Source organism: Geotrypetes seraphini, chromosome 3 (genome assembly GCF_902459505.1).
Source record: "Geotrypetes seraphini chromosome 3, aGeoSer1.1, whole genome shotgun sequence".
Lineage (NCBI taxonomy): Eukaryota > Metazoa > Chordata > Amphibia > Gymnophiona > Dermophiidae > Geotrypetes > Geotrypetes seraphini.
Window position 1 is genome coordinate 111840360 of NC_047086.1, and position 24314 is coordinate 111864673.

The 24314-nt window shown below is 45.1% G+C and overlaps 1 protein-coding gene across 3 annotated transcripts in view; it reads right to left on the minus strand.

The window, feature by feature from the left end:
- Positions 1–24314, minus strand: part of CD2AP (CD2 associated protein) — a 372249-nt gene that overhangs the window by 91619 nt on the left and 256316 nt on the right. For all 3 annotated transcript variants that reach the window (XM_033938468.1, XM_033938469.1, XM_033938467.1), the window contains exon 13: positions 23374–23516. In XM_033938468.1, coding sequence (XP_033794359.1) covers positions 23374–23516 — 143 coding nt within the window. The remainder of the gene's footprint in view (positions 1–23373; positions 23517–24314) is intronic.

Sequence of the window (24314 nt, forward strand, 5' to 3'; positions counted from 1 at the left end):
TTAAAGTAACAACATTTCTATACAGCTTCAGCCAATTACTTGGTACAAGACAATTTGCACACCTAAAAAATATGATATACTAACAGAACAAACAAAAATTATAAGAAATTAAACATTATAATGTTACAATATATGGTAAAAAATAACAGTACAAATAGTACAAAAATTACTCCTGCAACACTTACCCCTCCCCCCCTTTTACTAAACTGCGATAGCGGTTTTTAGTGCAAGGAGCCATGCTGAATGCTGCACGCTGCTCCCGACACTCATAGGAACTCATAGAAACATAGGAGCATTCAGCGCGGCTCCCTGCGCTAAAAAACGCTATCGCGGTTTAGTAAAAGGGGTTTGGTCAAAACACCAACTTTGAACTTTTTTATATATGTGATCAGTTTTCAACCTTAAATCTGATATGAGTGTTTAAGTTTGGAATGCACTAAAGAGATTAGCTAAATCAGTGTGTCACAAACTTTCTAGTTGGCGGCACACTAAATCTAGTGCCCTGGCCAGAAGGCACCCAGAAGTCGACATGATGACATCACGTGCGTGCATGATGTCATCACATCGACAGCCGTCTGGCCATGACACCGCTAGTGGAAGAATCTGGGAGGTACAGGGAGAGGAGGAGACACGCCGACCAGGAGAAGTCTCACACGCCTGCTGACTTCCTACAACACGTGCCTCTCATCTGAGAGGCACATCCTGTAGGCAGGCAGTCGGCGTGGGAGACTTCTTCGCCAGTGTGTTGCGGCACACCAGAAATCTCAGGAGGCACACAGTTTGCAATACACTGAGCTAAATTCTAAGAAAACCATAGGTATACAATGAGCTTCTTAGCACTTAAGCTAAGCTTTAGTAAAGCACCTCAGAGTTTGTAACTTTATTTTTTCTAATTAGTATAAAATTACTTTCCAAACTCTCATCCACCAGATTTAAGGTTATAAACCATTTGTTTAGATTACCCTATAACATTTGCCTGAAGTGATTGTGTTGTCTTAGATGAATTTTAACTAACTTCACGATAGTCTGGTAAAAATTGGATTACAAGTCATTGATTCAGCTACTAATGAATCTAATGCAATCTCACATATACGAATCAAAGTTTGATAGCAAAATATTTCTAAGATCACATTCATACATTTATCCTACCATATAAACTTACTGATTATACAATGTACAGAAATATGACAAATGTACTTAAAGTAATGTAAAAGTGGGCATCCAAATTGCACATGTTGGTAGAGTAACTCTGCCTCTATACAGGTGTTTCAGAATCTTTTTCTTCATTGCAGGTTAATAATAGATTCTAAGCATAAGCAGTGCCTTCACTGAGTTCTTGATGAAAGAGGGGTGCAGGCTGTCCAATATCCACAGAAGGCTAAGGAATGTTTATGGAGATGACACTACTGACAAAAGCAATGTTCACAGATGGATGAAGAAGTTTAAAGAAGTGGAAACCAGCACTGAGGACAAACCATGTGGTGGGAGACCATCAACTGCAACTACCAACACAAATCGTCAGCGAGAGGACAAATTAATTTGCACTGTCAGACAAGTCACAATCTGTGAGCTTGGGGCACAAAAGAATTATGGTCACAATGCCATACAGAAGATGGTAAAAGACTTAGGGTATTGTAAAGTGTGTGTAAAGTGGGTATCTCAGAAGTTAGCACCCGATTTGAAGGAGAGAAGGGTAGAAGTTTGCTCTGATCTGTTGGAAGCATTTGAAGTCAATGAAGACACCTTTTTTCCCAATCTGGTGACAAGGAATGAAATGTGGGCATATCTTTATGAGCAGTAAATAAAATATCAATCCATGGAATAGCATCACACATCTTCTCCAAGGCCTAAGAAGTTCAAAAGCCAGTGATTAGCACAGAAAGCCATGGTGACTGTTTTTTTGGGATGACAAGGGTGTCATTCTTCTTGATTTTCTAGAACATGGCTGTACCATGATCGCGTGGTACATTGAAAAACTCAAGAAGTTTAGAGAAGTCATTAGGAGGAAGAGAACAAGAATCTGGAAACAATCCACATTCATTTTGACAATGCATGACCACACACATCTCTGGCAACAAATCAGGAAATCTGTAAATTAGGCTGGTCAGTGGTCTCCCATCCACCATACAGCCTGGATTTGGCACCCTCTGACTCCAATCTGTTTGGTCCAATGAAGGACAGATAAGGTGAAAGTGACTGTGAAGAAGTGGGTACGACAGTGCACACCTGAATTGCTGGAAGTGTTTGAAGTTAATGAAGACACTTTTTTCCTGATCTGGTAATAGGATGAAACGTGGGTGTATTTTTATAATTCGGAAATGAAGATTTAGTCCATGGAATAGCATCACAGCTGTTCTCTAAGGCCTAAGGCTGTGTGTGTGTGTGTGTGTGTATGTATATATATATATATATATACATACACACACACACACACACAGCCTTAGGCCTTAGAGAACAGCTGTGATGCTATTCCATGGACTAAATCTTCATTTTATATATATATATATATATATATATATATATATATATATATATATACACACACACATATACTCACACACACACATATATATATATATATATATATATATATATATATATATATACATACACACACACACACACACAATGATAAATGATTTATAAATAAATACAATTCAGAAGAGGTCTGCTCACAATACTGGCAATAATGCAACTGAAACAAAAAAACTGTCAGAAAGGCATTTCAAGGTAATTTGGCAAGCAATAGGTTTTCTCAGTCTATCACAATATATTAAATTGGCTGTGCCATATCTCATGGTCTCATCAAGGAATAAGAAATGAAGTTCAACCCACTTTTGGCAAAGAAACTTAAAACATTGGTTTACATCTGCAACAGATCTTTTTCATAGATAAGATTTATCTGGAACATAAGCATGAAATTACATTTGATGGTGGTCAAGATGGAACAACTCTTTAAGAGCTCAGAACTACTTTCCTGAGAATGCACAACCTTTCCCACATATAATAGTATTTTTACATTTTGGGGCTCAACAAAAATAATTTTTGGGGAGATGGGGGGTAGGGGGAATTAGGCGCCTTATCACTCTTATGCTCTATAGCAATGTTTCTCAACTTGGATATCCACAATGAATATGTATAAACTTGATTTGCAAACACTGCCTTCATTATACACAAATTTCTTTCTTGCATATCCATTGTGGATATTCTGAAAACCTGACTGGAAAGGGGGTACTCCAGGTCCAAGTTGAGAAAAACTTGTCTATAGAAAATACCTGCAATAAGTGAGAATCAATGCTTTTTTAAATTCATAAGCAGGACTGAATAAACATATAGTTAATAACTCCTAGGTTCAGGGCTGCTCATATATCAAAGATACCTATCTTTAGCAGGTGTTTTCTGAGGACAGCAGGTATATGTTCTCCAATGTGGGTGACACCATCCACAGAACCTGATATGGACACATATCAAATGCACTGTAACTTTAAATTTTAAGGCATACATTGCATGTATGCCAGTGTCTTCACACCTGATGTCATCTAATCTACAGTTCAGTAACGAAGCTAAAAAGTCAACTAGGGGAGGTGGGTGGCTTGTGAGAATATACACCTGCTGTCCTCAGAGAACACCTGCTTCAGATAAGTATCTTTGCTTTCTCAAGGACAAGCATGTATAACATTCTCATATGTGGGCCTGCCAAGCTGCCAGGAGCATGACTCTGGAAGAAGTTCAACATTGAATATACATGAGCCTGAGGGTTGGAGGGAAAGTTGGCACTCAGGAAGTAAAAAAATTTTGCTGAATTGCTTGCCCAAACAGTCTTTTTGGCCGCTTTGCAGATGTCCTCAATAGAAGTAGCAAAGAAATGGGCTACTGAAGCTGCCATAGCCCATACATTATGAGCTATAACACGACCCTGTAGCATCAGTCCAACCTGAGTACATGTACAGGAGATACAGTCTGCTAGCCATGTGGAGATAGATCTCTTGGTCACAGCAACTCCAAGTCTGTTAGGGTCAAAAGACAAAGAGCTGGGAGGAAATTCTCTATGTTTAATCCAATCTAAGTACTATGGTAAGGAGAAATTAGGTTCTTACCTGCTAATTTTCTTTCTTTTAGACTCTCCAGACTGGTATAGCTTCACTGATGAGTAAAAGCTCAATTTGACCAGCAGGTGAAGACTGAGACCAAACTTTGGTTGTAGTATTATTAGCTGTAGCTCCCTCTAGCAAACCAGTCTGCTGAATAGCCAAGCAGAACTAAGTGCTAATATTTAACAGTAACAACACTCCGAACAGGAGTAATACACTAAACATATAGGAATACTGTTGGAAAGTGCATAGAACAAGCCCCTGTAGGATTTCTTAATTGTGAAGCTGACCATTAAGCTTGAGTCAGAGCAGGAACATCAGATAAATTGCTGAGCGGAGGGTTCAGGATATTATTCCTATCTAAAAGAAAAAATATTATCAAGCCCCTGCAGTAAAATGTCCTCACAACTCACCAGCTAGCCAGCTGAGCCATAACCATTGATTTTTTATATCCCCGGCCCTAGAAAAATACTAGAACCCGCAGAAAAAGCAAAAACTTTACGTGAAAAAAACGCAAGAACAACAGACAGAAGGGGGGTGCTATACTGGTCTGGAGAATCTAAAAGAAAGAAAATTAGCAAGTAAGAACCTAATTTCTCCTTCTTTAGCATCTTTCTGGACCGGTATAGCTTCACTGATGTGACGTACCAAAGCAGTACCCATCATGGGTGGGACCCCTGGAGGGCTGACACCAGAACATGCTCACCGAACACCGTGTCCCGACGAGCCTGAATTTCCACCCAATAGTGACGCACAAAGGAATGCAGAGAAGACTAAACTGCAGCCTTATAGATATCCACTGGAGGCACTAGAGAAGATTCAGCCCAAGACGCTGCCTGACCCCGAGTGGAATAAGCTTTGAGAAATTCCGGAACAGGTTTTGTCTTAAGATACGTGAAGCGATAGTCTCCTTAATCCTGCGTGCAATGGTAGCCTTGGAAGCACCGTCCCCCTTACAAGGATCCATCAAGAGGGCACAAAGATGACCCGACTTCCGGAACTACTGGGTCCGCTGAAAACAGCAGTGAAGGACCCTACAGACATCCAACTTGCGCAACTGCCTCTGTTTCAAGAAACCCTCCCGACTATCCAAGAGCGGGAGGACCACGATCTGGTTGACATGAACAAGCAAAACCACCTTTGGCAGAAAGGAAGGAGCAGGCCACAGCACAACCCGCTTCCTAGAAAACTTCAGGAAGGGAGGCCTACAAGAGAAAGCCTGCAATTCAGAAACTCGTCTCGCAGAAGTAATGGCCACCAGTAACACTGCCTTGAGAGTAAGATCCTTTAACGAGCAGGAACAGAAAGGAGGTACAAGAGCATAAACAGGCCCAGATTGAGATCCTGAAGGCAGAACAGGAGGCCAAATCAATTTGGCCACCTGCACAAAGCGAATCACGTCCAGGAACATCCCTGCGCTGACTGTAGAACCGAGGTGCTTTTGTGTTGACACTTGTGGCCATCGGGTCCAGGACTGGCTGACCCCAAGCCTGCACAATCAACTCGAAGGCTGCGGGACCAACTCTCCGGGATCTAGCACGTGACGACTGAGGAAGTCAGCCTTGACATTTTCCATCCTTACTATGTGGGAAGCCAACATGTCCAGAAGATGAGACTCTGCCCACACCATGAGCAGAGCTGCCTCCTGCGCCACCAGATGACTCCTGGTACCCCCCAACAATTGGCATTGTCCGAGAGAACCCAAACAGACTTGCCCGTCAACAACGGCTGGAACGTTAGCAACCAGGGCTGTGGAGTCGGAGACAATTTTGGGTACTAGAGTCGTGGGTACCAGAAATTGAGGAGTCGGAGTTAGAGAAGAAGGATTTATCAACCAACTCCACAGCCCTGGCAGGGCTTTGGAGTCGGAGTCAATTTTGCGTTCCTGGAGTCGGAGTCATGGCTACAAGAAACTGAGGAGTCGAAGTCGAAGGATTTATCTACCGACTCCACAGCCCTGTTAGCAACGCCAGCCAGATGGCCCTGGTCTCCAGAGCACTGATCAACCAAGAAGCCTCCTTATGAGACCAGCAGCCATAAGCTGAGCGACTGAGACACTGAGCTACCCAACTAAGGAGACTGGTGTCCGTGATAAGAACTGTTCACTGTGGCTGATCCAGATGTACCCTCTGCACCAGACTGGAAGACTGGAGCCACCAACAGAGACTGCGATGAACTAACCCCCGAAGAGGAATAGGGGAGGCCAACTTGTGCACCTGGGGCGACCAATACTGAAGCGGGCACATGTGAGCTCGGGCCCACCAAACCACATCCAGGGAGGCCGCCATCGACCCCAAGACCTTGCAAAAACCCTGAGCCCGAGGATACGGGGATGCCATCAGAAGGCGAATCTACGACTACAACTTAACCACGCAGGCCTCTGTCAGGAAGACCTTCCCCAAGCTGGTGTAGAAAAGAACACCAAGATACTCCAGGAACTGAGACGGAGCCAACCAGCTCTTGGACAGGTTGACTACCCACCCCAGCGACTGCAGGAATTCCATAACCCGAGCCATAACCCGGGAGCTCTCCTGAAAAGACTTTGCTCTGATCAACTAGTCGTCCAGATAAGGGTGAACCAGAATGCCCTCCTTGCACAATGCCACTGCCACGACCATCATGGTGAACGTCCGCGGAGCCATGGCCAGACCAAAGGGGAGAGCACAAAACTGGTAGTGCTGACCCAAGATCGCAAACAGTTTGCGGGTTTATCCATGCTTTGCTGATACTAGATTTCTATTTGCATTTGGAACTTGACTCTTCATGAACTTAGGTCCCATACAGATGAAGTCTAATAAAGCAGTGGAGAGCATGGACAGTATGAGAGATGCACTGTGTGTCAAGTTATGATGGAGATTCAATGTTTTGTGCACCCTAAAACCTTGCGATCTTTCACTTTAAAGAGTAATACAACATGCTTGACTGTGGGAGTGATTTATGTGATTCAATGCCCATGTGGTCTTCTGTATGTGAGCCAAATGTCCCGTGCTTTGAAGACACGTTTACTGGAGCACTGTTCATGTTTGACTACCAGATATATGGATGAACCTTTGATCACTCATTGTATTCAGTTTAAACATGACTTTATTTTCTCTGAAATGCTGTGTGTTGGAGAACTGCCTTACACCAATTAGGAGTGGAGATTAGCGACGTCTCCTACGTCAGAAGGAACAATGTTTGATAATCCATCTACAAACAGTGGAGCCTTTGGGTTTGAATGTGCGGGTAGAATGGGCTGCCTTTTTTAAATTGGCTTGCTGTTAAGACCTTGTCTATTTGCTGTGGCCTGAAGTGGGTGAAGCTTATGCAGCATTTTTTCTGTCAGCCACCGCTATCGTTTGCTATTCCCGGCGCCATTATACGTGTGAATTGTATGCTTGCAGTTACTGTTTTTCAACAGTACTACCACTTTAAAGTGGCAAAGCAAGACCCCTGACACAGCTTTGGCGAAACAAGGAAGCTCCCTGTCGGTTCCTGTGCTGATGATATCTGCTTAGCACAAAGTATATCTTATGTGTGCAATCCAGGAGATAAGGAGATACTGGCATTGCTATATTAAGAACATAAGAATAGCCTTACTGGGTCAGACCAATGGTCCATCAAGCCAAGTAGCCCATTCTCACAGTGGCCAATCCAGGTCACTAGTACCAGGCCAAAACGCAAGGAAAGCACAGTTACTTACCGTAACAGGTGTTATCCAGGGACAGCAGGCAGATATTCTTGACTGATGGGTGACGGCACCGACGGAGCCCCGGTACGGACAATTTTAGAGTGATTGCACTCTAAGAACTTAGAAAGTTTTAGTAGGCCGCACCGCGCACGCGCGAGTGCCTTCCCGCCCGACAGAGGCGCGCGGTCCCCAGTTAGGATAAGCCAGCTAAGAAGCCAACCCGGGGAGGAGGGAGGGACGCAAGAATATCTGCCTGCTGTCCCTGGATAACACCTGTTACGGTAAGTAACTGTGCTTTATCCCAGGACAAGCAGGCAGCATATTCTTGACTGATGGGTGACCTCCAAGCTAACAAAAAGAGGGATGGTGGGAAGGTTGGCCATTAGGAAAACAAATTTTGCAAAACAGATTGGCCGAAGTGTCCATCCCGTCTGGAGAAAGTGTCCAGACAATAATGAGATGTAAAAGTATGAACGGAGGACCAAGTAGCAGCCTTGCAGATTTCCTCAATAGGAGTGGAACGGAGGAAAGCTACAGATGCTGCCATAGCTCGGACTCTATGGGCCGTGACAGAACCTTCCAGTGTCAGTCCGGTCTGAGCATAACAGAATGAAATGCACGCTGCCATCCAATTAGACAGAGGAGAGGAGAAGACCAGCGTCAGGGTTCTCTGTGTTCCGGCCGGAGAGAGGAGCAGCGTCGGGCCGAACACAGCAGGGGAAGCGGCGAGACAGAAACCAGGAGGCTCGGGGAAGCGGCGAGAGTTCGCTCCGCCCACCCCCACCGCGTCAGAGGCTGCGCCGGACTCCCCCTTGAAAGGGGAGGAGTCAGCGCGGCACACGCGGCAGAGGAGAGGAGAAGACCAGCGTCAGGGTTCTCTGTGTTCCGGCCGGAGAGAGGAGCAGCGTCGGGCCGAACACAGCAGGGGAAGCGGCGAGACAGAAACCAGGAGGCTCGGGGAAGCGGCGAGAGTTCGCTCCGCCCACCCCCACCGCGTCAGAGGCTGCGCCGGACTCCCCCTTGAAAGGGGAGGAGCCAACGGCGCCCAGCCGTTCGGCGCCCGGCGACTTTGCGAAGGGCCTCAAGAAGGGCCAAGTTACTACACCAAGAACATCAAGAAAGGACTGAAAGGTAAGGAAGAAGCGGGCGCAGAAGGAACAAACAAAAACAAGCTACAGGAAGAAAAGCTAGAGCAAAGGCAGCACACAAGACAAAGGTAGAACACAGGTAGCACACACAAGAAAGGAAGCGACAAACACAGAAGGTAAGGAAGAGACAGACGCCAAAGGAACAAACCCACATATACAATCAAGGTGAAGTAGAACGGAGACAGCACACACAAAAGAGACAGCAAGGCAAGCAACATAACGAAGCAGCAGGCAAGGGACACAAGCACACACAAGGGAAGCAAGAAATGGAAGCCCAAGGAAGTCAGAAGGTGAGCTTTCCGGTCTTCTGTATCGGCTGCAATATGTATGACTACCTCCCTTCGGGGATCCAGGCATACATTTGCAATCGATGCATGGAGATGGATAGCTTGAAATATCAGGTAAGACTACTGGAAGGAACAGTGATGGAACTCGAAGACAGAATCCGAGCACAGGAGAAGATTCTAGTGGAGTACAGCCCAAACGACGATGTCAAGGAACTAGAAATGTTCATAGAGGAAGCTCATCAGCACCATGTAGAGAGTACTCAGGAAACTCAGGAAACCGATGTGAGGAGAGAAGACACCCATGCAAACACAGAAGAAACCGAAGACGAGGTAGGAGACAACCGCACACCAGGAGGAATAGTGAGACCACAGGAAGACATCGCCCCACCCAAAGAACAGGAAACAATTTCAAGAGTATCATTGGAGAAGGAAGACTGGCCCTACTCCAAGGACGTGGACCAACGCCCCCCAAGGAACTCCCGAATAAAGAAGATGGGGATCATCGTAGGCGACTCCATCATACGACATGTGGACAGCTACACCGCAGGAGGAAGAGAGGACAGAGTTGTCACCTGTCTGCCTGGAGCAAGAGTGAAGGATGTGACCAACAGGATCTCCAGGATCATAGATGGAGCAGGGGGAGAGGACACCGCTGTACTTATCCACGTGGGGACAAATGATGTGAGCGGGCGGAAGTATGACAGGGAAGAGCTGAAGGGCCAGCTCCGCTTTCTCGGAAGACAACTGAAGATCAGGGAGGTGAAGGTGGCCTTCTCCGAGATCCTCCCAGTACCAAGAGCGGATGGAAAGAGACAAGGGGAATTGCAAGTAATCAACGCCTGGATGAGACGATGGTGCGAAGAAGAAGGCTTCAACTTCGTGCGCAACTGGACGGCGTTCTGGGGAAAAAGCAAGTACTACAGAAAGGACGGACTACACCTCAACAAGGAAGGAGCAAGAGTTTTGGCAGGCAACATGAAGAAGGCAATCGAGAAGGCTTTAAACTGAAAGATAGGGGAAAGCCGACAGTTGACCACCGGTCGATGGTACGGATAGCAGGATGCCCCGACGAAGAAGCCAAGGACAACTACACCTACACAAGAGAAGACGACCTCACAGCCAATAAGGGAGAAAAAGCAGGAAGGGACAACTCAGACATAGGAGGGGACGACCACACAGCAAAAAAGGGTGATAACACAGGAGCAGTAAAGGATACCAAAATTGAAGCTACAGGGACGGCCAAGAGTAGAAGGTCCAAAAAGGTAACACGAAGAGAACTTAGATGTATGTATACAAATGCTAGAAGTCTGGGTAACAAAATGGGGGAACTAGAGACAATAGCAAGACGTGACATATTGGATATCATTGGCATAACAGAAACATGGTGGAATGAAGAAAACAAATGGGACACAGTACTACAGGGATACAAACTGTATAGAAGAGATCGAATAGGGCAGAAAGGTGGAGGTATTGCTCTATATGTTAAGGAGGGGATAGATTCTGTTGAAATGGTTAAAACAGAAAGGAAAGAGAAGCTGGAGTCACTCTGGATCAAAATTCCTGGTCAATATGGCGCAGATACGAAAATTGGCCTTTACTATCGTCCACCAGGACAGGCGGAGGAAACTGACGCAGAAATGATGGAGGAAATCAAACAAGAATGCAAGACAGGCAATGTAATTATATTGGGAGACTTCAATTTCCCAGGGATAGACTGGAAACTAGCAACCTCCAACTGCGGCAAGGAAGCCAAGTTCCTGGAGGTGCTAGGGGATTGCTTCCTGGAACAAATGGTAAAAGAGCCGACAAGAGGCAACGCCACCTTGGACTTGGTCCTAAATGGCCTCACGGGACCGATAACAGAAGTGGAAGTCATAGTTCCACTGGGAACGAGTGATCATAATGTAATCAACTTTAAACTACACATCAGGAAAGGGAAACATGCCAAAACCTTAACCACCACCTTGAACTTTAAAAAGGGTAAATACGATAGCATGAGAGCCATGGTAGAAAAACGACTCGAGGAGATGATGGACAAACTTGAAACGGTTGATCAGGCATGGACACTACTGAAAAATACTATCACAGAAGCACAAGATCTCTACATTCCGAAGATTTCCAAAGATCGGAGAACAAAGAGCAAAAGAGAACCGGCATGGCTTACCATACAGGTGAAGGAAGCCATAAAAGAAAAGAAGGACTCTTTCAAAAAATGGAAATGCATAAAGACAACCGAAGCCTGGAACAAACATAAAGATGATCAGAAGAAATGTCACAAGGCGGTGAGGAATGCAAAACAGGAATATGAGGAAAAAATAGCCCAGGAGGCCAAAAACTTCAAGCCCTTCTTTAGATACGTGAAAGGGAAAAAACCTGCAAAAGAGGCAGTGGGACCCCTGGACGACCAGGGAAGAAAAGGGTACGTCAAGGAAGATAAACAAATCGCAGACAAACTAAATTCCTTCTTTGCGTCCGTCTTTACGAAGGAGGACACCTCAACAATACCTGAAGCGGAGAAAGTGTTTGCAGGAGAAATAGAAGACAGCCTCACCACAGTTGAAGTGGACTTAGACCAGATATACTATCAGATCGACAAACTTAAAAGCGACAAATCCCCTGGACCGGATGGGATTCATCCGAGAGTCTTAAAGGAATTGAAGGTTGAAATCGGAGAGTTATTGCAAAAACTTGCAAACCTGACAATCAGAACTGGACAGATACCGGACGACTGGAGGATAGCGAACGTCACCCCAATTTTCAAAAAAGGATCGAGAGGGGAACCGGGCAACTATAGACCTGTGAGTCTTACGTCTGTCCCTGGCAAGATGGTTGAAGCACTGATCAAGGATAGCATAGTCCGGCACTTGGACGCATATGACTTAATGAAACCCAGTCAACATGGATTCAGGAAAGGGAAATCATGTTTGACTAATTTACTCCAATTTTTTGAGACCGTGAACGAGCAAATCGATAGTGGGAAGCCGGTGGACATAATATATTTGGACTTCCAGAAAGCGTTTGACAAAGTTCCACACGAAAGACTTCTCAGGAAACTACATAGCCATGGCATAGAGGGGGATATACAAAGATGGATAGGCAAATGGCTGGAAAACCGAAAGCAGAGAGTGGGCATAAATGGGAAGTTCTCCGACTGGGAGAAAGTGACTAGTGGTGTGCCCCAGGGCTCGGTACTTGGGCCGATCCTTTTTAATATTTATATCAATGACCTAGAGGAAGGAACATCCAGTGAGATCATCAAGTTTGCAGACGATACAAAACTATGCCGGGCAATCAGATCGCAGGATGATAGCGAGAAACTCCAGAGCGACTTGTGTCAGTTAGAAACATGGGCGGAGAAATGGCAGATGAAATTCAATGTGGAGAAATGCAAGGTAATGCATTTAGGCAATAAAAATAAGGAATACGAGTATACAATGTCAGGTGCAACTCTGGGGAAGAGTGAACAAGAAAAGGACCTGGGTGTGCTGATAGACAGAACCCTGAAGCCGTCGGCACAATGCGCGGCAGCGGCAAAGAAGGCAAATAGAATGTTGGGCATGATAAAGAAAGGAATCTCGAGTAGATCGGAGAAAGTTATAATGCCGCTTTATAGGGCAATGGTCAGACCACACTTGGAATACTGCGTCCAACATTGGTCTCCCTACCTAAAGAAGGATATAAAACTGCTGGAGAGGGTGCAGAGACGAGCAACAAAACTGGTGAAGGGTATGGAGAAACTGGAATACGAGGACAGACTTATAACACTAGGATTGTTCTCCCTTGAGAAAAGGAGACTGCGTGGGGATATGATCGAGACCTTCAAAATACTGAAAGGAATCGACAAAATAGAGCAGAGAAGATTATTTACATTGTCCAATTTGACACGGACTAGAGGACATGTAATGAAGCTAAGGGGGGACAGGTTCAGGACTAATGTCAGGAAGTTCTGCTTCACTCAGAGAGTGGTTGACACCTGGAATGCTCTCCCAGAGGAGATTATTGCGGAATCTACCGTCCTAGGCTTCAAGAGCAAACTAGATGCATATCTCCTTAAGAGAGGCATATAAGGATATGGTGGAATATAAATTACGCCAGGTGTACACCTGGCAGGGCCTCCGCGTGTGCGGATCGCCGGACTTGATGGACCGAAGGTCTGATCCGGAGAAGGCAGTTCTTATGTTCTTATGTTCTTACGTTTAGAAACAGGACGTCCCAATTTATTCGGATCAAAGGACAGAAAGAGTTGGGGAGATGATCTGTGGGGCTTAGTACGGTCTAAATAGTAAGCCAGAGCCCTCTTACAGTTCAAAGTATGTAGAGCCTGCTCTCCAGAATGAGAGTGAGGTTTCGGAAAGAAGACAGGCAGAACAATGGATTGGTTGAGATGGAATTCAGAGACAACCTTCGGGAGAAACTTTGGATGTGTACGCAGAACCACCTTGTCATGATGAAAGACCGTAAAAGGTGGATCCGCCACTAGTGCATGTAGCTCACTGACCCTCCTGGCAGAGGTAAGAGCAATAAGGAAAAGTACCTTCCAAGTGAGGAACTTGAAAGAAGCGGTAGCCAAGGGTTCAAATGGAGGCTTCATTAAAGCGGAAAGAACTACATTGAGATCCCAGATAACAGGAGGGGCTTTAAGAGGTGGTTTCATATTAAAAAGACCCCGCATGAACCTGGATACCAAGGGATGAGCTGAGAGGAGTTTTCCATGGATAGGCTCATGAAAAGCCGCTATAGCACTGAGATGGACTCTGATTGAAGTGGACTTGAGGCCAGAGTCTGACAACGAAAGAAGATAATCCAACAAGGTCTCCACTGCAAGGGCAGTGGGATTATAATGACGAAGAAGACACCAGGAAGAAAACCGTGCCCACTTCTGATGGTAACATTGAAGAGTGGCCGGTTTCCTGGAGGCATCCAGAATTGAACGAACAGGCTGAGACAAAAGCGTATCATGAGAAGTCAGCCCGAGAGATACCAAGCTGTCAGGTGCAGAGACTGTAGGTTGGGATGCAGAAGGGTTTCCTGATGCTGTGTAAGCAGAGAAGGATACAGTGGCAGAAGAAAAGGTTCCCTGGAACTGAGTTGAAGTAGAAGGGAGAACCAATGTTGCCTGGGCCACCTCGGAGCAATCAGAATCATGGTTGCTCGATCCCTCTTGAGCTTGAACAAGGTTCTCAACATGAGAGGTAGAGGAGGGAAAGCGTACAGGAACAGATTGGACCAATCGAGGAGAAATGCATCCGCTGCCAGACGGTGAGGAGAGTAGAGTCTGGAGCAGAAAAGGGGCAGCTGGTGATTGTGAGGAGCTGCAAAGAGGTCTATCTGAGGAGTGCCCCATTGAGCGAAGATTGATTGTAGAGTTACAGGATCGAGTGTCCACTCGTGAGGCTGGAGAATTCTGCTGAGCTTGTCCGCTAAGGAATTCTTCTCTCCCTGAATGTAAATAGCTTTCAGGAATAGATGGTGATTTATGGCCCAAGTCCAGATCTTCTGGGCTTCCTGGCATAAGAGGCGGGAGCCCGTTCCACCCTGTTTGTTGATGTAGTACATCGCAACTTGATTGTCTGTGCACAACAGGACAACTTGAGGAAAGAGAAGATGCTGGAAGGCCTTGAGGGCATAAAACATCGCTCTGAGTTCCAGGAAATTGATGTGATGCTTCTTTTCCTGGGCTGTCCAAAGGCCTTGAGTTTGGAACTCGTTCAAATGAGCTCCCCATGCATAAGGAGAGGCATCGGTGGTGATGACTAGTTGATGAGGAGGTTGATGGAACAGAAGACCTCTGGATAGATTTGAGTATACCAACCACCATTGTAGAGACTGACGAAGAGATGACGTCACAGATATGTGACGTGAGCAAGGATCCGTCGCTTGGGACCATTGAGTAGCAAGGGTCCATTGAGGAGTGCGCAGGTGAAGACGTGCGAGGGGTGTGACATGAACTGTGGACGTCATGTGACCCAAGAGAATCATCATTTGCTTTGCTGAGATGGAACGCTGTGGAAGCACCTGCTGACATAGAGATTGAAGCGTTTGAAGACGGTTGGATGGCAGGAATGCTCTCATGAGGACTGTGTCCAAGACAGCTCCTATGAATTGAAGTCTCTGAGTGGGGATGAGATGAGATTTGGGTCGATTGATCTCGAACCCCAGAAGTTGAAGAAACTTGATGGTTTGGTTGGTGGCCAGGAGAACAGTCTGAGATGTATTGGCCTTGATTAACCAGTCGTCCAGGTAAGGAAAGACCTGAAGGTGGTGAGATCGTAGAAAGGCAGCCACCACAATCAGACATTTGGTGAACACTCTCGGAGAGGAGGCAAGACCGAAGGGCAGCACCTTGTATTGGTAATGACAACGATTGATCATGAAGCGTAGGTACTGTCTGGAGGCCAGATTGACCGGTATATGAGTGTATGCTTCTTTGAGATCGAGGGAACATAGCCAGTCGCCTTGATTTAGAAGAGGATAAAGAGTGGCCAGAGAAAGCATTTTGAACTTTTCTTTGACCAAACATTTGTTGAGATCGCGGAGATCTAGAATGGGTCTGAGATCTCCTGTTTTTTTGGGGACTAAAAAGTAACGGGAGTAGAATCCCTGCCCCTTTTGATCTAGAGGAACCTCCTCTATGGCGTTCAGAAGGAGGAGGGATTGCACCTCCTGGAGAAGAAGGAAAGACTGAGGAGTGTGCAAAGCAGACTCTTTTGGTTGACTTGGAGGAGGTAGAGTCTGAAAGTTGAGAGAGTAGCCGTGGTGGATGATGTTCAGGACCCACTGATCTGACGTGATAAGTTCCCAACGGCTTATGAAATAAGTAAGGCGCCCTCCTATAGGCTGTGGAAGGTGGGTAGAAGGAACAAGACTGGCTATGTTCTGGAGAACCAAGTCAAAAGGGTTGTGTAGACTTTTGTGAAGGTGTAGGTTTTACTTGCTGCTGTTGCTGAGGCTGTCTAGCAGCTGGTCGTTGTTGTCTCTGACGTCTAGGGTGTTGTGCAGCTTGAGGCAGAGGACGAGCCACAAATCTACGTTGGAAGGAAGATTGTGGACGAAAAGACCTGGTTGGTGGAGGCTTCTTAGTTTTAAGAAGCGTGTCCCATCTGGTCTCATGAGCCGATAATTTCTGAGTAGTGGAGTCCATGGAATCTCCAAACAGCTCATCCCCCAAGCAGGGTGCATTGGCTAGCCGATCCTGGTGATTGACGTCGAGTTCTGAAACTCGAAGCCAGGCTAGCCGTCGCATGGCCACTGACATGGCTGTGGCCCTGGAGGTCAGCTCGAAGGTATCATAAATGGATCTGACCATAAATTTACGAAGCTGTAAAAGAGAGGAACAAGTTTGGTGAAAAGCAGACTTTTTCCGATCAGGAAGATATTTCTCAAAAGCAGTGAGATTTTGAATCAGCTGCTTAAGATAGAAAGAGAAATGAAAGGCGTAATTTCCTGACCGATTGGCCAACATTGCATTTTGGTATAGCCTTTTTCCAAACTTATCCATGGATTTGCCCTCTCTGCCAGGAGGGACTGAAGCATATACACTAGCTCCCTTGGACTTTTTTAAGGTGGACTCAACCAAAAGGGACTCATGAGGCAATTGGGGTTTGTCAAACCCAGGAATAGGAATGACCTTATACAAGGAATCCAATTTTCAGGGAGCCCCAGGAATAGTTAAGGGAGATTCCAGATTCTTATAAAAAGTCTCTCTCAAGATGTCATGGAGAGGTAACTTAAGGTATTCCTTTGGAGGCTGGTCAAAATCCAAAGCATCTAGAAAAGCCTTGGATTTCTTTGACTCAGCCTCCAAAGGAATGGAGAGAGAGTCACACATTTCCTTTAAAAAGGAAGAAAAAGAAGACACTTCTGGTCTAGAGGAGGGTCCTAAAGCAGACTGGTCCTCATCGCCAGAAGAGCATTCTCCCTCAGAAAGAATAGGATCCTATGAGTCACCCCATAAGTCAGGATCCCGAACCTGAAAACTCCTGTCTCGAGACTCCGGTGTGGAAGGCTCTAAATGACGGGATTTGCGAAGAGACTTCCCTGACCTGCCTGACTCGGTACCGGGAGATGTCACTGTACGTACCGGAGCCGAAGTCTGTACGGCTTGATGGTGAGCTCTCGGCTCCGGTGCAAGAATCGGCATGGACACCGAGGAAACAGATTGTACCGGTACCGACAAAGTGGACGTCGATAAAATAGGACGGTCCACTATCGGTACCGGTGGCTCAGACCGAACTGGTACCGGCAAGTTCGGTGCCAGGAACGAAGGCAGGAGGTGCTGCAATTGTTCTTTGAGTTGCGCCTGCAGAACAGCAGCAATACGGTCCTCGAGGGAAGGCACCGGTACCGTTTTTTTCTTTAATGGTACCTGTGGTGCCGCTCTACGCCCCGAGGATGAAGACCCCGATGTAGAGGGGCTCACCTCTATTGGGGCGGAGCGCTTCCGTGGGCGCCTCGAGGTCGGCAGGATTGGGCTCGCTGCCATCGAGACCGGAGGACGCTCCAACGGGGAAGGCTTCTTAACCGGCTTACCTGCAGGAGTCGACACCGACGCGGTATCGCGTGGTGTCGATGAAGTGGGTGCCGACTGCGCCGGTGCCGATGTCGGTGCCGGTGTAGAATCAGACATTTCGGCACCAAACAGTAATTTCTGTTGAATTTCTCTATTTTTAAGAGTTCTCTTTTTTAAAGTAGCACAGCGGGTGCAGGTAGACGCTCGATGGTCGGGACCAAGACACTGGAGACACCAATTATGAGGATCAGTTAGTGAAATTGGTCGTGCACACCGCTGGCACTTTTTGAAGCCGGGTTGAGGGGGCATGAATGTAAAGACGGCTTCAGCCAAATCGAAGGCCGAGGCCTCGATGGTGGCTAAAGGCCCCGCCGGGGCAAAACCGAAAAAGAAGGAAAAAAACAATTGTTTTTTGTTTTTTTTTTTTAAACAAAGAAAATAAAGAAAAAAGGAAAGGAAATAATATTTCCTCAACAAGTTTACGCGAGCGGGAAGTTACACAAAAATTCTCTCACAACGGCCGTTGAAAGAGACGCGTCTTCTTAGCTCCACGGAAACTAAGAAACTGGGGACCGCGCGCCTCTGTCGGGCGGGAAGGCACTCGCGCGTGCGCGGTGCGGCCTACTAGAACTTTCTAAGTTCTTAGAGTGCAATCACTCTAAAATTGTCCGTACCGGGGCTCCGTCGGTGCCGTCACCCATCAGTCAAGAATATGCTGCCTGCTTGTCCTGGGATAAAAGCAATATTCCTTGCTACCAATGCAGGGCAAGCAGTGGCTTCCCCCATGTCTTTCTCAAAAACAGACTATGGACTTTTCCTCCAGGAACTTGTCCAAACCTTTCTTAAAACCAGCTATTCTATCCGCTCTTACCACAACCTCTGGCAATGCGTTCCAGAGCTTAACTATTCTCTGAGTGAAAAAAGTTTCCTCCTATTGGTTTTATAAGTATTTCCCTGTAACTTCATCGAATGTCCCCTACTCTTTGTAATTTTTGATGGAATGAAAAATCAATCCACTTGTACCCGTTCTACTCCACTCAGGATTTTGTAGACTACAATCATATCTCCCCTCAGCTGTCTCTTTTCCAAGCTGACTAGTCCTAACCATTTTAGTCTTTTCTCATACAAGAGGAGATCCATCCCCTTTACAATCTTGGTCGCTCTTCTTTGAACCTTTTCTAGCGCCACTATATCTTTCTTGAGATAAGGAGACCAGAATAGAACGTAATACTCCAGATGAGGTCGCACCATGGAGCGATACAGGGGCATTATAACATTCTTAGTCTTGTTAACCATCCCTTTTTTAATAATTCCTAGCATCCTGTTTGCTTTTTTGGCCGCAGCCGCACATTGTATTGAAGGTTTCATCGTATTGTCTATGATGGTGCCCAGATCCTTTTCTTGGGCGCTAGCTAATCCCCAAAGCAGATCCTAGCATCCAGTAACTGTGATTCAGTTTATTCTTCCCAATGTGTATCACTTTGCATTAAATTTAATCTGTCATTTGGACACCCAGTCTTCCAATTTCCTAAGGTCCACCTGCAATTTTTCACAATCTGCATGCATTTTAACAACTTTGAACAGTTTAGTGTCATCTGCAAATTTAATCACCTCATTCGTCGTTCCAATTTCCAGATCATTTATAAATGAGTTAAATAGCACTGGTTCCAGTACAGACCACTGTGGCACTCCACTGTTTACTCTCCTCCATTGAGAAAAATGACCATTTAACCCTACCCTCTGTTTTCTATCTGATAACCAATTCCTAATCCTCAACTGAACTTTGCCAGTGTATTTGCTTTTTTCTTTCTCTTTGATTGTGCTTTTCAAATTGTGCCTTGTGTGGTATTTTGAACTCTCCCTGCATTTTTTGAGTGGATGAAGATGCTGCTGATTGACCATTGTTGTCTTTTTAACCCATGAAACTCAACTGAGGTTTTTCTCTCCACTTTTTTCTTTTTGATGTCTTTTTTCTGTTTAGTTCTGGTGTATGTATGTATGGTTGATTGGCGTTTTGCAACTCTTTCTAGTCTTCTGTGCATAGTATTAGTTCAGGGGGGTTCATTATAATCAGTTTTTCTAGAGTATGATTCTATTGTATCCAGTTATTGTAGTAGTGATTTCAATTACCTCAACATTGACTGGTTTAAATGTTACATTGGGGAGTGCTAGAGAGGTAAAATTTCTAGACGTCGCAAATGATTGCTTCTTGGAACAACTGGTCCGGGAACAGACAAGAGGGGGGATCTATTTTAGATTTGGCATCAAAAATGGCTTGATGAACAATAAAATAAAAGTAAAAACTTTTACCGATGATCTTCTCTTGGTCTTTGACGCGGCCGGTGGCTTCACTGAATGCAATGCTGGGGGTGATAGACGAATTTGCTTTTTATTCAGGTTTTCAACTGAATCGCCATAAATCACTCATTCTCCCGTTAGATGATACCTTGCCATGGGATTGGGTGGGAGCTTTTCCCTTCCTTTGGGCGGACGAAGCCATTAAATATCTGGGAGTCTGGATTCCAAAAGACTTACCGCGTTTGTATGACTTAAACATACGGATGCGCCTCAGTTCATGGAGCAAAGATTACAACTATGGCGAACGTACTCATTGTCCCTGTTGGGGAAAATTGCTCTATTTAATATGCTCTTATTCCCATATTGGCTCTATTTATTCCAGACATTACCACTTTCTTTCTCAGCAAGCACATACCGGACTTTTGTGCGACAGCTGAATAATTTTCTGTGAAATGGAAGCAGCCCCGTCTTGTATTCCAAGTGGTGGCTTTGCCTAGAGACAAAGGGGGCTTGGGTCTAATGAACTTGAAACTCTACGTTGTGGCTTGTCAGATGCATCAGCTCAATGACTAGTTTAGGGATATTTCAAATTTCTTCTTTACAACGGCGGAGACATTGTTGTTGCATCCTCTACACTTTAGTAGCTTGCTCCACGCCCCACTATGATTTCTTCCTGCCACGGTTCAGACGTTCCCCCTTTACTTATCAATCCGCAAGGCTTGGCGCTGGTTTTGTGGCTTGCTGCAGGTACCCTCTGACACATCTGTTTTGCTCCCGATTTGGGATAATTCCCTGTTCCCGCCGAGAATGATGTCGGCTATTTTCCTTAGGTTGTGATCTCAAAATTTTTTATATCTTCACCAGGTATTGGTGGAAGATGGCACCTTACGGCCTTTCGCAGATCTTCAAGTTGAATTTCGCTTATCCCCTTTGGATCAATTTGCATACTGGCAACTAAGGCATTATGCTCGGACGCTGCCTGTAAGTGCATTGTTAGGGGCGAACTTGGAATCTCTCCGGGAAGGGTTATGCCTAGACCCACAGGGCATTATTCCCCTGCGCTTCCATATGAAGTCCCTGGAGGAGCATCTTCCTGTTGTCGAATATGATCGCTTGGGTCAACAGTGGATGTGGGATTTGGGGTGTCTGTCACCACGGATCATCTTCTCCATTGCCTCAGTATGGCCGCCTCCAGGATGTTTGGTCACCCTTTTGGAACTCCCCAACGCCAGCTGCACGCAGCTATTTATTTAATTTTTAATTCTGTATTTTCGAGTTCTTTTCTTCTTGAGTAGAGATTGAGAGATTACTCTGTATGGACAACACTATCTCTTGCAGGTTGAGGGATGGGGTGGGGTAGGAGGGAGGGAGGGAGGGAATAATTACAAAACATCTTGGAAATGAATTTTCTCTTGTTGTACACTTTTATGTATTATTTGTCAATACCCAGTTGGACCTATTGGTTCTGGTTGCGTTTCTTTTCCTGCATAATAAAGATGATGTTTAAAAGAAAAAAAAATGGCAAAATTAGGATTTGGGGAGAGGAGGAACATAGAAGAATAAGCACAAATCATTGAAAGCTGGATTTCTGCCCCCCCCCCCCCCAATTCATCTCACAGGCTGTAACAGCCTTATTCACTGTGATGTGTGCTACAGCCTGTCTCAGCTCTGAACAGTAGCTGGAAAGGGAGAAGAAATCACTGCCTCATCCAGAACATCTCTTCCATTGCTGATCTTTGGGCTGCCAGTCAGACAAAGTGTCTGAATGAGCCCTTGCGGACTGATACAACCAGAAGGGGGAAGTGAAAACACAGCTGGCATCCTGCGAGACACCGCTAAGCCACCTACAGATGCCTGATGGCCTACTCTCAAACCCTTGCCAAGCAGTAGGTGAGCAGTGCTAACTAGAGATGGCCCTGAGCTCCAAAAATACTTCTGCAGGATGGCTAACAGGTACCACAAGGGGATTGGCAGTTCTCGTTCCCAGCAGCTCTGCTTGCAAGCAGTGTCTCACTTCCAGCTCACCACATATTAGCTTTCCCACGTATTCATCATTAAAGGACACCCAAGGACCCCTGAAGACTTTTTGTCGAAACGCGAATCATATTGGATCCTGCATCACTAGCGGACTAGGTCCTTTAAGGTTTTTATGTGGATCATTTTACTTTTATGTGGACGATTTTATTTTATGTGGATGATATTAGTGTACCTTTGCAACTTTGACATTTTCAAATAAAGTCCATTTAGTCATTCCACAGAGTTTCTCTTGGTTTCTTCTGGATTTTCTTCTCTGTGGATATTTTGGGGTCATTTTTTTGGTTTTTGCAAATCCAAGATGACCACCAGGGCAGCATTTTGGCACAAAAAAATTGGTTTTAAATGCTTCAAGTCTGAACAAAATTCACTAAAAATAGGATTTTTTTTTTTTTTTTTGGGGGGGGGAGGAAAAGGATCTATATGTAGAAACAATCAAAACACAGTTTTTCAGATCCCCCTCCTCCAATTTTCCTATAAGCTATCACAACCTGAACTGACAGACCATGTGCAGGGGAAAAGATGTTGCAGCCTGCCTCGACTCCTTGAGAAAGTAGCTGGATCTGAGGAATTTTCTGCTTCAAACCACCAGTCAGATGTCACATCAAGATCTTTGAGCTGCCAGTTGGACCTCAATAGACTGAACCTCTATCCCCCAGGCTGCAGTGACTGCCGAAAAGAGAAGGGAGGCAAAACTGCAGCCGGCATCATGAAGGACACTACTGATGCTTTAATAGCCGGCTATTGCACTATTGTAGCCAGCACCCTGAAGGACACTATTAATGCCCAACAGCCTGCGTTCAAGCTCCTGATTGAGTCAAGGAAGCGAGCAAATGCCGAGGGCCCAAAACCTTGAGCTTTACAAATATTAAGCAGGCTGGCTGAACAGGTCTCCGAAGGATGCACCTGTCAGCTTCAGACAAAGTCTGTTCCTTTCCAATCAGGCACAGCCGGTCCTGAAGCTGTATAAAACTTGTGAACCAAAAAAGACTGCAAAACTAAAGAAATAAAAGGAGCAGATCAGAACACCATCTTCATGCTTGCCTGCACAAAGAAGAACTCAAGAGGGCTGCAGAGACCAGGGAGGAGGAGGAGGAGCTGAAAAGCTGTGGCTGGCATCTTCTGCAGAATGCTCATGAGCAGGCATGAATAACCCTATAGTTCAGCGTACCATTCCTATTGCACTGGAAATAAGGGATAAGGAGAAATTTTTAATGATATAGGGAGACTTAGAAGCCAATGTATTTAGAAAAGAGCAGATTTTCTGAAAATATTTGGCATTTAGCTGAAAAATGAGTTGATGTTATCAAAAAGCTTTGGGTATTCTTTAACTTACCTATTTCTTTAGGAAGTCTCACTGGATATGGTTCTGTGTCTGTTGATTTCAGTCTAAGTGGCATATGGTCCACATCTAATCTTGGTTTCACTAACGGCTCAAACTCTGACTTAGGACGAATCAGCGTAACTTCTCCATTTGGCCTGTAAAATAATTCATGAAATATAATTAGTACTTATGTTAAATGCTAATCCCCAAAATAGAATAAAACAATCAAACCTAAAAAGAAAAAGGGGAAAAAATCTACCAACACTTAGATAATCTCTACAGCTATGAGTCTCGGAAATGAATACCATGTGACATAGGAAATTTATGATCAAACTGCTTAATGCATGTTTGCTAGGTATATGCAGCACACATTCAGATAAGAGGGGAGGGGAGGGGGCGAATGTAGCAATGTGTTACAGGCAAACTACAAATTTGATTTCAGAATTTACTCCAAACAGTTTAACACACTTTATTTTATTTATATTGTTTTGTGAAAATTCAAATAGGTTCTTCTCTATTCTTTATGAGACTAGTTTAAATTCATAAAGTATGCTTTTAAACAGATGATACAGAAAATTAAATACAATACACAAATTTTGAGGAGCTTGCACTTTTTCAGCTGTAGCTGTTTTTTCACATCAACCACCTCCTCAAGCCACATCCTGGAAATTCCTGATGGATGTTCAGGAAGCATCAGTGAAAAAATCCAAACTTATGCATAAAGGAAGCAGAGATTTGAACCACTATGTAAAGGTGTTTGATGCCTATCTGTCTATCCATCCAGAAGCAACAAAAAAATATGCATACATTATTTTGGAAGTGACTGACTGGCCAGATTTAGTAGCAAAAGTCTTGTTTTAATGTTTTGTTTCAATGAATGCTGTCTCTTTTTTTCCTGTATATCTGTTTTAAATATTATTGTAACGTAGTATAGGTGGTATAAAAAGTTCAAT